Below are 15,153 nucleotides of genomic sequence, written 5' to 3'. Positions count from 1 at the left end.
TTAAGGCAGAATACTCCCAGCCCCTTGCCAAGAGGCACCTACCTGGGGCTGTAACTGGGAGCGAGGCTGATTTGAAGTCCCGAGGCGAGGCCAGGCCCCATGGCCACTAGAGGTAGCTCTACACATACAAACACGCACACAGGAGTCCCGGGCAACCCTCACAGGTGCAGCCAATCCTGCCTGCTGCGTCCATACCTGGCGAAGGCTACTCCCTTTGCCCCATAGTATCACAATGGTTTGGGTTGGAAGGGACCGTAAAGATTATCTAGTTCCAACTCCACTGCCATGGGCAGGGACATCTTCCGCTACACCAGGTTGCTCAAAGCCTCATCCAACCTGGCCTTGAACACTTCAAGGGATGGGGCATTCACAACTCCCCTGGGCAACCTGTTCCAGTGTCTCACCACCCTCATTGTAAAAAATTTCCTCTGTCTCCCATCCTGGCATCCACAGAAGCAGCAACAAAAGCCTCATGGAGGAAGAACAGGAGCTTTCCAGGCCCTGGAGCGTGTAGTGACAAGATGCTTTAAGGCCCTCCTTGCTTTTTCTCCTCAAATCCTGGGGCTGACAAGGCATTTGGAGCCTTCTCAGCACCTTCCAGGGATCATAAATGGCACCAGGGTCACAGGATCGGGCCCAGAGCATCGCTTCATGCCACGCTGCCTGCAGGCACTTCTCTGCAGAGGAGTGTGAACTGGGGACACGGCACTGTACCGGAGAAACAGGCAGCAATATCAGACCCCTGTAAGCAACACTGCAGAGAACTGTCCAGCGAGCCAGGCCAGTCCTACACAAAGCCCTTTCTTTTATAGGCATACCACCTAGCACCATTCCCGGCACGCCTCGTCCTGGAGCCTGCGAATGTCCCTGCACCTCGGTGCGCACGCAGCAACCGTACAAGCCCCTTGCTCAGCCCACACCTGGCAGACCTCCCTGGCTGTTTGGGTACCCACAAACCATCCAGGGTGCGTTCTGGCATCTAAGGACAGAACGAGTGCTCCCAGTGATCTCGGCAGCTGCCCCAAAAGGGAAGGCTCAGCGCAGGTTGCCCTGGGAGAAAGCTCTCACCCTCACCCCTCACAGCGCAGCTAAGACGCAGCTGCCAACAGCTGAACCACCAGCAGCCCAGGTGCAACGCGCCCGGCAGAGCCCGTTTATATCTTCAGAAGCCCCTGCTTCTTCCCCGCGGGGTCCGCAGCCCGCCGCAGGAGCGGGCGGCCCCGACGGGGCGGCCGCCCGCAGGTGTCGCTGCGCGGCCGGGGCAGCGGCCCCGCAGCCGTCGCGGGGTCAGAGCCGCGGCAGCCGCGGCCGTGCGCGGCCCGCCCCCGGTTCTGGCAGGGCTGGGGTCTCTCCCGATGCTTCCTGCTTCCCCAGCTCTGTTCAGACCTGCTCAGGAAAGCACACTCCAGCGGTTCTGTGTGCCTCAAATCTTGCCGCCACCCACCCCACGGGCTGCACCCTTCTTTTTGCGAGTCAGGCCCCGCAGAGACAGGGAAAGCTCAGCCCAGGGAAAGAGCCAGCAGCCAGGGCTGCTCTGCACGCATGCTAAGTGCAGAGCGAGGTGAGCCTGGCTGCCTCCCCATTTGGTCCGTGGGCACCACAGGCTCCCACAAGCGGCAGGTGTGGAGCATCCCAGGGGGGCACCGGCTGGGCCAGAGCTACTCCCCTGACCGTGGGCCAGGGCAAGGCAAGGAGCCCCAGAGCATCTCAGGGTGCATGCAGGTCTCCTTGCCCCACACCCAGCCCCTGTCCCCTCAAACCTGAGGCCTGTATGAGCCTGCAGCCTTGTTCCATGCCACAGCTGACAACATTGCCAGGCTGAATAGCTGTCCATAGCTGCTGTTTGGCAAAGTGGCAAAGCAGTCATCATCAGCTATCATCTCGGCTGTACCTTCTTCAAGGGCCTTGCATGGACAGCTGTGTTCCTGTCAGGCTCTGAGGGAGAAGCAGGGACAGAACATTTTTGAGCTGTCTTGGAAGTGTTTGACCCACTCTGGCATTTGACTCTTAACCAAGCCAGAGTGTCTGTGAGCCTGAAAATGCTCCAAAACCTAGGACATGCAGGAACACCCCGAACATGAATGCTTCGTGTTTCCTTAAGGTGTACAGCTCAGTCACAACTGGAGCTGAGCAGCCTGCATGCTCTGCTCCGTAGTCTCTGGTTACAGAAGTAAACATTACCCTGGCTCCCAGGAGTGCTGGCTCCCCGGCACAGTGCCCGTGGCCTCACCACGCTCTACCCACCCACCACCAATGCTTCAGCGGGAAGCAGCCACAGTAATGCAAGGGCTTCAGGTCCCAAAGCTTAACACGGGCAGGCCTGTGTACTCCCTTGAGACCCTCCCTCTGCAACTCGCCCAGCATAGCATGCTCCTTTTTGCTGCATCGCAGGTGGAGGGAGAGGGGTCCTCTCCAGAGAGGCCTGTGGGAAGAGTCCCTGCAGAGCTGCCCCAAGTAAGGCTTGGCCTGCCAGGAGCTGCAGAAGCACATTTCAGTGCAAGGAATGGCATCGCTGCTGTGACCACTTCCCACAGAAATCAAGTGTATTTGTTCAACTTAAAGGAAAAGATTCAGCTGCAACAATAGTCAAACTGAACTGCTAGTAGATTATTAACAGCCTGGCCTGCTTTCTGCCACAGCCAACTATTCCTGGGGCATAGCAGAGACTGCAGTGCGCAGGGAAAAGTTTAAATGCAACCTAAAAAACCCAACTACGTCAGTATTGTATAGTGATGAAGGGTTATCCAAAAACTGTGTCATCCTACCACACACTGGAACCCGACCACTTGCAGTAGACAGGGCAGGCCAGTGCTGAAGTATGTAAGAAGAGAGGGGCCAGTTTGTGCAGCAAGAGCATATAGTGTGAATTAGGAGACAACGTAAATAAACTCTGATACAGGCCAGCATCTGGGCACAGGGAAGGGAGCGCTGCAGAAAGAAGTGGGGTTCAGGTAGCTTCAGCTACCTGAGTGCCCAGGGCAGCCTTGTCATTACGCCATGCCTGCCCACTGCCATTTTGGCCCAAAAACCTTAGTATTTAGCCTTAAAATGTGAAAAAATGTGCAAAAAGCAGCTCAGTCCCTTGCAGAGTCCTCTCTGCAGGTAGTAAATGAAATATGAGAGGACTAGAGCCCAGCCTGTGCGTCTGAAGGGAAAATACTGAGCCAGTTTCGAGGCATCTGCTTCGTTCGGGGAAAGATGGATAAAACCCTGCGAATGTGCCAAAAGCAAAGGGTGGGGAGGGTGGCCCCACCAAATCTTATTCCCCCAGACCCTCTGCTAGATGGGGATGTGCTCAGCTTCACAAAAAGATAGCCCATTTTGTGCAGCCTTTGAATATTCAAATTGAAAGTATCGCGCAATCATTGATTGTCAAATCATTGGTTTCTAGAGGTTTTAAATACTTGGCATTAGGAGAGAAAAACTCAAACTTATACCCGTAGGGATAAAACAATAATATTGTCGGGATCCACCTGACATTGCCAGCAGGCAAGCAGGTCCCTTCGCCCCCAAATTTTAAGCCTGTTGCCTCTTGCCCCCTTCACCTGCTCTGGGGCCAGAGCCGCCGCTGTCGCTCCACCGGGCACCCAGCAAGGTGCTGCCGGCTCTTGCTCAGGATGTCCGGTAAGCCCCGCCGCGCCCCCCCCCGCCCGCTCCCCTGCCACCCTATTTTGGGTCTGTTTCGGGGTTCGCCGGGCTGATTTCGCGAGTGCGGCAACCTCGCCTGCCAAGCGAGGAGGATCCGGGGAGGGCGGGGAGGACGGAAGGAGGAGGCAGGGAAGGGCTCCTGCCCGCCGAGCGCCAGCCCCGGCCGGGGCCGCCAGCGGGGCCGGGGCGCAGCGGGGCGCAGCGGAGCGCAGCGGGCAGGGCCGGCCCGGCGGCAGCGGCCGGCGGGAGGAGCCGGGGTGCCGCAGAGCCGGCCCGGCCCGGCCCGGCCCGGCGCCGCTCGCCCTCCGGCGGCTGTCCCCGCGGCTCCCGGCGGGGCAGCGCTGCCGTCCCGAGCTCCTGCGGCAGGCTGGGAGACGGGGCCCCGCACCTTTGCCCCCTCCCCGCCTTTGTGCGCTCCCCACGCAGTCTGTCCTCGCCACGCTGCTCTCGACCTTTGGCGTGCCCTGACCCCCAGCCTGCCCTTGTCACCCTGCTCCTGATTCCCAGCCTGCCCTTGCCACCCTGCCCCTTCCATCCCACCCTTGCCACCCTGCTCCTTGACCCCCAGCCCCATCTTCATCACCCTGCCCCTTCCATCCACAGCCTGGCCAGTTCAGGAGAGCTGGCCGTGGTAGCCCTGCTCTCGATGCTTCAGCTGTAAGCAGACCACTCTGGGGCCTTGGGGTGCTAGAAAAGCAGGATCCTTGGGACACCATGCTCTACCATGGGAGTCGGGGTGTGGGCGGCCTGACAGCCAGCCCCTGAGTTATAGATGCGTCCATACCTCACCTGCTAATTTGTCTTTAAGTTGCTCTTAGCGTGGCCCCTAGCCCTGTCCATCTGCCTGTGCAGACGCGAGCTAAGAGGCTGCGCACAACACAAACCCAAACTTGCAGAAGGGGCTGTTAGCTCAGCACTGTCCCTGGCTATAGGGAGGCCTGGTAACAGGATGTTCTTGTTAAACTCAACCCTTCCCTCGCCTCATTTTCCCCATCTTCAGTTTGTTGAATAGAAACAAAACATAAAAATATGAGATGAATAATCCCCACCTGCTGAGAGCACAGCTCTGCAAACTCCCCTCGAGGCAGATCTGGCCCAGCCTGCCACCTTTGAGGGACTTGTACGCCTGTTACAGCATGTCCTCAACCAGAGCACCAAGGAGGCAGCAGGAGGGCTGGGGGAGGGTGGACAGAAGGGTGAAGATGCTGTACAGCCATCAGCCATGGGGAGAGGTTATAGCCGAAGAGGATAGAACCTACAGTGTAGGATTTCTTCAATATGCGAGTGGAACTCGCAAATCATAGAATCATAGAATGGTTTGGGTTGGAAGGGACCTGAAAGATCATCTAGTTCCAAGCCCCCTGACACAGGCAGGGACAAATCCAGCACTGTCTTCTTGCTGCATGCTACAGCAACAGGACAGGGAACCTGCAACCAGCTGCATCCACTGGGCAATGGCTGACTGCAGGATGAGTGTTTGTAGGATCTGTTGCTGGATGAAAATAACAGCAGAAAGTTAGGACAGAAAAAGAACTGCCAGAGGCTTTGACTATTTTAGCACAAGTACAGCAAGTGAAAGTGATTTTCCAGAATAGGTAAATTCTTTACCATTTCCTGTACTAAAAATCCCTCATCAGGTAGTGACTGATGATTGCTGATAGGTTTTGGCTGGATTAAAGGCATCCTAAATGTTTGTTTGAAATAAATGGGAGTTGTACAGAATGAACAAAATAAAGAGATAATCTAGGCTTTGCAAGAAGTGATTCATTAAAACAGTCATTTTATTTGTGTTTTGTTCAGCCCTCTGAATAACTGCCCACATATTTCCGTTGTTTTACTCCTGGTCTTCATCTGCCAGATGAGGTGCTTCCCACATTTATTTTCAGGTTCTCAGAGTGGCAAATATGATAGGAATTTAAATAAATTCAACAGTAGCAACAGATTCAACAGATGGAGCTTGGTATTAGGACACCTGCAGGGTGGGGGGAAGAAGGAGATAGTAAAAAATAAAACATGTATGATTACTAAATATAATCAACACCAACTTTTTCATAAATGTCTGCTTGTCACAAGCTTGACTAGCAGGTGTTAAAGAGGGCTATAAACTGTGATTACACGTGACTTAACGGTGACCAGTTAATCATCTGTTTACTTTAAGTAGACTGTGTGTAGAGCATGCCTGAAAACATTCTGGATTTGCTGTATGCTCTGAAAGTCTCCCATCTTGTAAAGTGTTTTTCCACAAATTATTTCAGGAAAGCCCAAGGTGTATCAAGGTGTTAGAGTAAAGATTACAGTTAAGGAGTTACTGCAGCAGAGAAGAGCACGGCAAGCAGCAACTGGTGCAGCGGTAAGTAAAAATCTTCTGGTGTCTGCTTTGTCTCTTCTCTCTTAATCTTTTTTTGTGAAGACTGCGAATTCTGGACCAAGGAGACTTCCAGAGTCTGAGTGTAGCAGGCTGGTGAGGATGGGAGAGAAGAACATTCAGCCAGGTTAACCACAGCAGTGATCTAAATGGGTGACAGTCTGAGCCTTTAGTGCAGGGAGAAAGCAGAGCTGGTGCTCCAGAAGCATAACTGACTCCAGGATGGAAGGCTCACATGGACAAATTTCAGTCCAACTTGCAGTTATCACAGCAACTCTAGTATCATTATGCTGGATGAACAAGGCAGGCTGTGGCCACTGCCCCTAATTTAGAATGTGGCCTGGCAAGGGTGAAGCATGCACCAAACTGTTCTGCAGCATCAGGTAAAGGATATGCCTAGGGCATACCTTTGACATGACCCATGCAGCTTTGAGGAGCAACTAGTGCAGAGCTGTGTCACACTAAAGCTGCCGTAACCTCCCCCTTTTCCACAAGTCTCAGCCCCCAGGAACCTGCTTTCAATCACCCCCTACCCCTGGAGGCTTTCTCTTGTCCAGTCAGATCAGGCAGGAAACAAAGGCACCAGAGGTATGGTGCCTCCAGCAGCTCCCAGGCAATGGAGAGAGTTTAGGAATTTGAGACTTAGTTACAGCCCCCGATGTTGGCTAGCAGAAAGGAAGAAAACAAGGCATGGACAAAGACCTCCTTAAGCAGGGCTCCATCCTGCTCCATTAGGGCTCCTTGGCATAATATTCAAGTGTGCTTGACTGAATTCACGTCTCCAGCATTTTTCAGTACCACCTGGGCAGCTCCTAGCGCCATCCCTTCTAAAGGAGGGGATGGACATCTCTGTATGTGTACACTTACACGTGTGCACTCTCTCTCTCTCTCACTCTTCTAGTCTCTGTAGGGGTCCTCTAGCTCCAGCCACTCTGGGGATTTGCATAAAGAGGTTGGTAAATCATTACTTCTTCCTGGTTCATGACATTACAGCTTTGGATGGTTTTCAGATTTCATCTCCCACCTCCTGTACCTCATTGCAGCTGATTAATTGCACAAAAAGCTGATCAGCCTGCAAGCCACAGACAGAGACCTGGGTGAACAGTGCACAGAAGCGCGGGGCTTTGGAAATACCAAGTCACTCCTCCCCTCCAGCCCTAACAGAAGCAGCCTCTTCATTGCAGCCAAGCGTCACAGGGCTGCATGGAACTGGTTTTCACTTCCCACAGCGAGTTTACACAGCGCTTGTTTTGCCCACACAGGAAAAAGTGAAAAGTGGCAGTGCAGGAGGTTACCTTTGTGATCTGCAAAAGGTATGTGTTGTCTGGGAGAGGCCCCAGAGGTTAGGGCTGGTAGGATAAGCTGCCTCCATGCACTGAAAAGAGCTGAAACTGAAAACTTCTGCCTTGTTACACATCTGCAGCCAAAGAGAAGAGGGGTAGTCCTACAGGCACTTTCAGCCCAGAGTAGCCACTATTTAATGAATTAAGTGCATGGGTATGTGCTAGAAAGCTGTTGCTAGGGAAATGAGCCACTAACTTGGGAGCATTTTGAATGAAGAAAATGAAGTGGAAGTCTACATGAATTAAAACTGAGGAAAAACCCCAGTATTTGTATTTGCAGAGTAAAATCCTGGTCCCAAACAACAAGCATCAAAACTCCTTGCTTATCTGGTGGATTTCTCCTCTCCGGCAGCTCAGGTTCCTAGAACAGATTGATGTGTCTGGTTCAGCTTCCAGCATCTCAGAAAATGAGAGTGTCCATTTTCATAGAGGCACGTAGCTGTGTTAGAGTGGGGAGCGATGTCAAAGCTGGTTCTCAGACGACATCAACACCAAGAACGGCTACCCAGTCTGATGCCCAGCCGTACCTGCAATTGTCCTTAGTCATATTTCAAGAGTTACTGCTACAATTTGTTAATTACTCATTCTCACTCATATTTATCCCTACAAATTCTTTGAGATCCTTCTACTGTGGAATTCATGGTCCTAGAAATTAGCACACGTTAGTTTCAAAGGCAGACACATCTCTGCTGAATTAACAGTAATAATGCAGTAGGAAGAGCTCACTAGCAAGGTACTGTATCAAGGGCTTTACACCAGGTTGGTGGTGTGCTCCTCCATTGCCATTATAGTCTCGGGGAAAAATCATGTTAATCTTGTTCTGTCAATACTAGGGAAGTTTTCCATGTCACAGCCATGAGGCAAATAAGGTTTACATAAATAGGTTGAAGCGTAATCTTGACTTACCTGAGTATGCAGAAAAATGGTCCCCTGTGTTAGTGTATACAATTCCTTTTTTTCCCTTCTCTTTGATCAGGTTTCTTGGGGCAGCAGCAGCATCCAGTTCTCAGAGTCCGTGTCTCCTCCTCACCCAGGTTGGTACAAACCCCATCCACATGTCCCTTCCCAATTTTTCCCACAGCCCGGAGTCTTTCCAGCCTTTGTTTGAGAGAGGCACTACCAGACAACCGGCAATGCAGCCAATCAGCACCTGACAGGAGCCCACGACATGCAGATGAGGATGCCGTGAGGCCAGCGGTGTACATATTGCTAGTTGGGGAGCACGCATATGTGCTCTCATTTGTGCAGTTTATTTTTCCCACAGCAAGGAGCGAGATCCCCTTCAGGAAGGGATGCCCGTCCCCTAGGGAATAATGTTGCTGGCACCACCTTCTCCAGGCTGCAGTCTGTGGGTCCGATTGGAGCTGGAGGGTCAGATCACCCTGGAGCTCCTTGCTGAGCTCCAGCAGAGCTGGCTGTTCTCACTCTCCTGGCAGCATCCGTAGGAGTGAGAGGAGTGTCAGGTTTTCAGCAACACAAAGGATTTCTTCCTCCTGTGTGTGAATATCCAAGGAAGGGAGAAAGGGGTGGAGGGAATAGCATGTTGGGCTCACAGATCCTTCAATTATTCTGCAGCCAAAGCAGAGAGACCTAAAAGGTTGGGCAGGTATGACTATATACATTGTATGGACAAGGAAATGCTTAAATCATCAATATGTGGGGATCAATTTGCTTATGTTAATACAGAAATGTGAGACATACCAAAGATTTATGAGGCTGGAAAGTCTCCATCTGTTTATGTATTTTGTGTGCTTCTCATTTCCTCCCCACATCCAGCTAAACACTGCCACCTTGAACCTGCAAACAGTTACGCCTCTCAGTGGCTCTCTACCAACGTGCAGTTCCATTGCCCTCGGACCTGTGCCCCTCCATGTGGACAGGGCTTTGCTTCTAGCCATATTTGAACACAGCATGAAAAGATAATAATTCTGAAAAGTCAGATCTGCTGTGAGCTTTCATACCCCAGCAAGCATGTTGCAGTACAGTGAGAGTCTGACCCTACAGCTTTCTAGGAACGCACACTTTCCTGAGTAATGCTACAGGGATGCAGTGCCACGTTATCACTGATTTGTTCCATTTTTTCTGCTCAGAAGTTTGGCTCCTGTCTGGCTGTTTGGAGAATAAAAGAGACACTGCATGGCAAGCTTCTAGGTCTGTAAACAGTTGACATTTGAAGGGAGGCCAGAGGGTCAAAAGTCTGAGGGAGTTTCCAGCTGGATCCCTGACCAAAATGACTGGAGCCAGAAGAGTTTCCAGCAGTGTATGAAGAGTTTTGGAGCTTTCCAAGGGGACTAAAGTTCCCATTATATGCATGCTTTTGAGCACCTTCCTCCTGGTGTCTGCTTCTCTAGAAAATTCACTCTGAATTTGAAGGATCTTTTTCCTTGTCTAAATCAATAGGGCTACTGAACATATGAGAGTACTGAAACCTGACCTGAGGCAATACCCGCCATTTGTGAAAACAGGCACTGAATAATCTGTTCCTACTCTCTGGTTTACCTTCTCTCTTAATGCCTTTTGGTGCAGAACCCATCTCTTCTGTTCCCAACTATTGTCCATCATGGCAGTTTTCGAATTGCCTGTCCTGCGAAGAAAGCCCTAGCTATTTGGAGCAGCTGGTAGATTCCTGCCTTCAGACAGATGCACCCTTAGACCCAGCCTTCAGCACTTTCCAGACGTCCTCGCACTACACCTCAGACACCTTCCAGCCAGTCCCACTCTGCTTTAACCAGGACCTGGTAAGCTTTGTGTTCCGGGGAAGCAGCCACAGGTGGACTCAGAGGGAAGGCGGGGAAGGGAGTCACATCCTGGGGCAGAACAGCAGCAAGCTGATTTGGAAACGTGGCTGCTTTAAGGGCATGCAGTACAGCTGCAGCTTGTCTGGACTTCTTCATGGTTTCCCATAGGGAGCAGAGGACAGGGAGGCTCAGCCAAACTTGAGAGGCTGCAGAATAGGGAATGTGCCTCCTACAGATCCTGTAGATTTCCTGCAAAGAATAGCCCAGTTCCTGCTAGCTATTGTCTAACTCTCATGAAGCTCCCTATTAATACTAATGTCACAGGAACTGCCTCTTGGGTTTAGGCCTCCAAGAGCTGAACCATCTCCCAGGGTAACTAGACATTCCTGAGAAAGGCAACGGCATGGAAGTTCTGGCTGTCCACATTTCCCCAAATGACACCCTGAAACATCCTGGTTTTGTGGGGTTTTTTTTGTTTTCTTTTTTTCTCTCAAACTCTAGGCTGCCGATTTTCCCAGTTCAACTAATCCGTCCAGCCCATTAAACTACAGCTGCTCTCCTCCTCAGCTATCTCCTTTCACCTCGCTGACCCACAGCCCACCCTCTGCTCTGGACACCAAGGCCTATGGCTGCCCTGCGGAGGAGTGGTCCTGCCATGCCCCCTCCTCCCCATACGCCACCTCTGCCTGCTGCTGCACTGCCTGTGGCTCCGAGCACGCGGACAACAGGGTTCCGCAGTACTTCCCCTGTCCCAGCACGGACTGCATGGACTACCTACCACCCATGGCCATGGCTGATGACTTCTTCAGAAGGGATATGAACTGTGACATCTGCTATAGCTAATGGGGATTGTGGTTTTACACATCCATTATATCCAAATCAGATTAATTGCCCATGAACTATGCAAAATTATGCTGCCTAACACAGTCCAGCTTATTCTTCACTACTCACACACTTTCTACATGACATTGTCACTACATTAGTCCTCCTGTCTCATATGGTCAGGGGTGTTTTGTTGTTCTTGTGATGGTGGTTTGTTTTTTTTTTTACTGTTTGGTTTTGTTGTTGTTTTTTAAAGAAATCCTAAGCTGCCTTACCAAACACATATCATTAAGCCAGCTCTTTTTGATACAAATAAAGAATTTGGTACACATGCTGGAGCCTGTTCATTCCTCATGTGCTGAATGTCAATGCTTTTCTGTTCTGCTAATGATCCAAGAGCCTGACCCTGTTCTCACAAAGGTGAGGAAGAAAGACTTTCAGCAACCTACACAAGGAGCACTTAGCAGTATGAAAGGTCTTGCTTACCCTTTCCAGCAGATAAAAAGTCTCAATGTATCTCAGCACCCAGCACACTATCCAGAGAGAAAGCTGTGCAGCACCCTGCTCTGAGATGGATCTGCAGCTGCTTAGCCACTGCTTCTGCTCAGCTGCCATGATGATACTCTCTAGCGGTTCTTGCAGGAAAAGAAAACTGCTGTTCTCCCTGCAAGCTCAGGGCTTAGTCTACAGGTCATGTGCCAGAAAGGCCCCTCAGATCTGCACATAGGTTGAATCCAGTGCCAAACGTCTTTGGCTGCTGCTGAACACCAGCTTCCCTGTGAAGGCAGAGTTTCAGTGGGAGGCTGATATAGTTCAGCAGGCCTTTGCATAGTTTGGTCTGTTGATGTCAGGTCTTCTCCACCTTTGAAGCATAATCAACTTAACAGGAGTTAATTTTTTTTTTTTTTTTTTTAAAGTGCAAAAGTTATCATACCTGAGGATTCCCTGTTTTTTGCATAAACCCAGACCTTTCCAACACTGTGTCACATTTCCTTTTAATAGCACTTGGTCAGGCAGACTGCCAAGCCACTAGTTTCTCAGCTGAGCACCTAGACTGGAAAGGAAGAAGCATCTCTCCATATTAAACACACAAATGAAAAAACTAACTACACCTGTGAAGAAAAATACATAATTTAACGAGCTCTATGCTCACCTTCTTCAGACGCTTCTACAGTTAACTGAAAAGCTTTCCTCTCCTCAGAGTTGAAATTACCCATATGGCCAAGGATGCAACCGACACACACATCTGGCTGCCAAATAGGTAAGTTTCCTTCATTCTACCCAAAAAAACAACCAGTACTTCCTCACTCTGTGAAATCTAAGAACTAAGAGTAACATATTTTAACAAGACTTTAAAAAACATTTACATCATGCCAGTTATATCAACCTTCTATCCCCGCCTTCATCAGAAAACATAGCTGTTACCTCCCATGCAGCCTCCAGGGTTCTCTTCACTTTTAAGTTCTATATGAGGTAAAAATGACATTTTTTACATGTCCAGTCCATGTCCCTGGACAGGATGTTTCTTTTTTTGCCGTGCTAGACAAGGAGATAACACAGAAATAACTGTACCTTTCCAACATCCGCTTCCTTTACTGTATATAAGTTTGCAGGTTTTTTTTTTTTTCCAAAACTTGCTTTAAAGTATTTTGACAACTTTAGATAATATATTAGCCTCTCCTCTGTTGTTACCAGATTAATCTCAGAGTTGGCCCAAGTGATAAACGTGTTCGGTCACAGAAAGCTTAAAACAGGAGTTAATAGCTGTATCTTTACTGCTGTTAAAGGTGTGATTACCCCTGTACAGAAACATCCTATTAGGTGTCATTATAGTAGTGTTGGCAGGTGCTTCAGCCCGTGTGAGTGTTATCTCATGACATTGCAGGGTTACACTTCTACTGGCCCAGCCTGCTCCACAGCTTGCTGGCTGCTCCTGCTTGCTGCTTGATGAGTGGGCACAACTTGAGCCGCATGTCAAAGCCCCTTATCACCAACACGGAAAGAGCCACAAGAAGATAAGGTTGAGGTAAGATATTTGAGGCTTCTAGTGGAAATCAGGTGACCACATCCTCCCCATGGGTTGGCAATGTGGGTCTGAGCTTACCAGAGCCGAGATGTTCTATACAGCAAAGGAAAGCATACGTGAAAATGGTAAGTAAGCATTCTACAAGGAGAGGTGCTCATATTAACGCATTTTACAGCAAGGTTATTAGTATCCCAGTCTACACAACAGTGCCAGCAGGGAATTCAAGTAAAGTGTTACAGTCTACCAACATCTCTTATCTGCACATCAGGTAAATATCTAAATCTATTACATTACCAGCAAATTGCACACTTACCAGCAAGTTGTGGCACAGATCTGTACAGCTACCAATGGTTACACTGCATCTCCAAAGAGGACTGCTCTGTGCAAAGACTGTGGTGTGCAGTAGGGAGCTTGTGCCCGTCATTGAACCTATGGCTGCTGTTTATGCATGACTAGTTAGGAGTGGCAGTGTGAGCATGAGCACTACAATCCACCCTACATCCCATTCTTATTCCTGCTCCTTAGATGTTGCCTGACCTAGGTAAAAAAGCACCCATCCAGCGGGGGAAGCTGTCTCTTGAAGGGCTGCGCTGGTCTCAATGCTGAGCTTCCACAATTCCAGGGCTAGCAGGTGGCTGAAGTCCTGAGGTGGGAGCATGCAGTATATTCTTAAAGACAAGAGATATTTAACAGCTATTGGCCTCACGCTGCATGGGACCAGCTTCTCTGAAATTACCAGCTGCTCTGTTGGGACGATGATATTTCCGGCAAAACGCTTCTATGCACTGGAGTCTCTGGACTCTAACAGCTTCCATTAAGTAAGTAGTGCTGTCCTCCATCCTTTGCAGCTTCTTCCTGTTTCTCTGCTGCTCTTTTCGCAGTTGTTTCGCAATCCACCGTGCCAGGGACTGCAAACATGTTTTAGACACCCTTCACCAACTCCATGTCAATAGCCCAGGTGACATACGCAGTGCAAGTAAAAGCTTGCTGACTGTTGACACAATGATGTCTTGTTGACACAAGAATGGAAAAAAAACAACAGAGGAGGACATTTCAAAGGTTGATTGTGCATTTTCTGGCTATGAGGAATATATTCTTTCCCCCCTTTATTCAACTCCCCCCCCCCCAAAAAAAAAAAAAAAAAGGGTTACAGCAAAGTAGCTTGGGTCATATCTCCAACAGAGCTGGCCCAGCACTACTGAAACACTGGCATTTCATCAGTCCCTGCCAGGTGAAGTTCTGCCAGCCTATATAAACACATGTTTACACAAAAGCGAGGATCACCCGGTTCTTACAAAAGCCATGAATAACTCCAAAAGTAACCCGCAGTTATAGAGAAAATAAAAGGTTATTACTTCTATGTCCTTTACGAGTTGCACAAAGGTTTCCTTTGCCAATCGACTGGCAACTTTTCTATGGTGCCACTTCAGAACATTTATTTGGTGATAACAACCCTTTGTTACTAGCAACTTATCCAAAACCACAGGCTGGAAGAGATAAACTGTGCAAATAAAGGGATATCAAACACTGCCAGTACTGCTAAAGTTCTAAAAGGTACATTTTTTACATTGAGGGTGGTGAGGCACTGGAACAGGTTGCCCAGAGAAGTTGTGGGTGCCCCATCCCTGGAAGTGTTCAAGGCCAGGTTAGATGAGGCTTTGAGCAACCTGATCTAGTGGAAGGTGTCCCTGCCTATGGCAGGGGGGTTGGAACTAGATGATCTTTAAGGTCCCGTCCAACCCAAACCATTCTGTGATTCTATGATTTCCCCTGAAACAGTCATAAAAAATTGAAGGGTTAAGTGTGAACTAAGATACTGCTTAAATCAATGAAATTCACTCTAGCACAGAAGACTTAACACTCAGGCCACTTTTGGGCCTTAAAAGGAATTTTCTTGATACGTAGGCCAGGAACCGGCTGGCTTGACAGGGAAAGGGAAAGTTGCTCTACATGCATGGAGAAGCAGCAGCCTCCAACTGTCTCGTGGATCCAGTCCAAAGACAATATGAACAGCTTGTTGATTGTGGCTGGCTTCACAGCTGGCCTCTGATGTATGAGCTTTGGGAAGCTGAGCACAGACATGACTGTAGAGAGAAGGAATTCTTCCTGGGTCACTCATGGGATCTGCAGATCTCATCTATCAATTCTGAGTAGCACAGGCTGCCAGGGTAATGCTTTGAATGAAGCCACATCCACCCCTCCCCAGATCAA

The 15,153-nt window shown here is 49.6% G+C and overlaps 1 protein-coding gene across 1 annotated transcript; it reads left to right on the top strand.

Moving 5' to 3' along the window:
• Positions 1 to 1,542: 1,542 nt before the first annotated feature.
• On the top strand, positions 1,543 to 10,937 carry POU2AF3 (POU class 2 homeobox associating factor 3). The gene is made up of 6 exons (XM_086626786.1): positions 1,543 to 1,561; positions 3,561 to 3,624; positions 5,881 to 5,998; positions 8,333 to 8,390; positions 9,868 to 10,094; positions 10,596 to 10,937. The coding sequence occupies exons 1-6, from the start codon at positions 1,543 to 1,545 to the stop codon at positions 10,935 to 10,937; spliced, it is 828 nt and encodes a 275-aa protein (XP_086482912.1).
• The last annotated feature ends 4,216 nt before the right edge of the window (positions 10,938 to 15,153 follow it).

This window comes from Tauraco erythrolophus, chromosome 26 (assembly GCF_009769465.1).
Source record: "Tauraco erythrolophus isolate bTauEry1 chromosome 26, bTauEry1.pri, whole genome shotgun sequence".
Classification (NCBI taxonomy): Eukaryota; Metazoa; Chordata; class Aves; order Musophagiformes; family Musophagidae; genus Tauraco; species Tauraco erythrolophus.
Note: the sequence above shows the minus strand (reverse complement) of the source record. Positions and strands in the feature narration are given on the sequence as shown.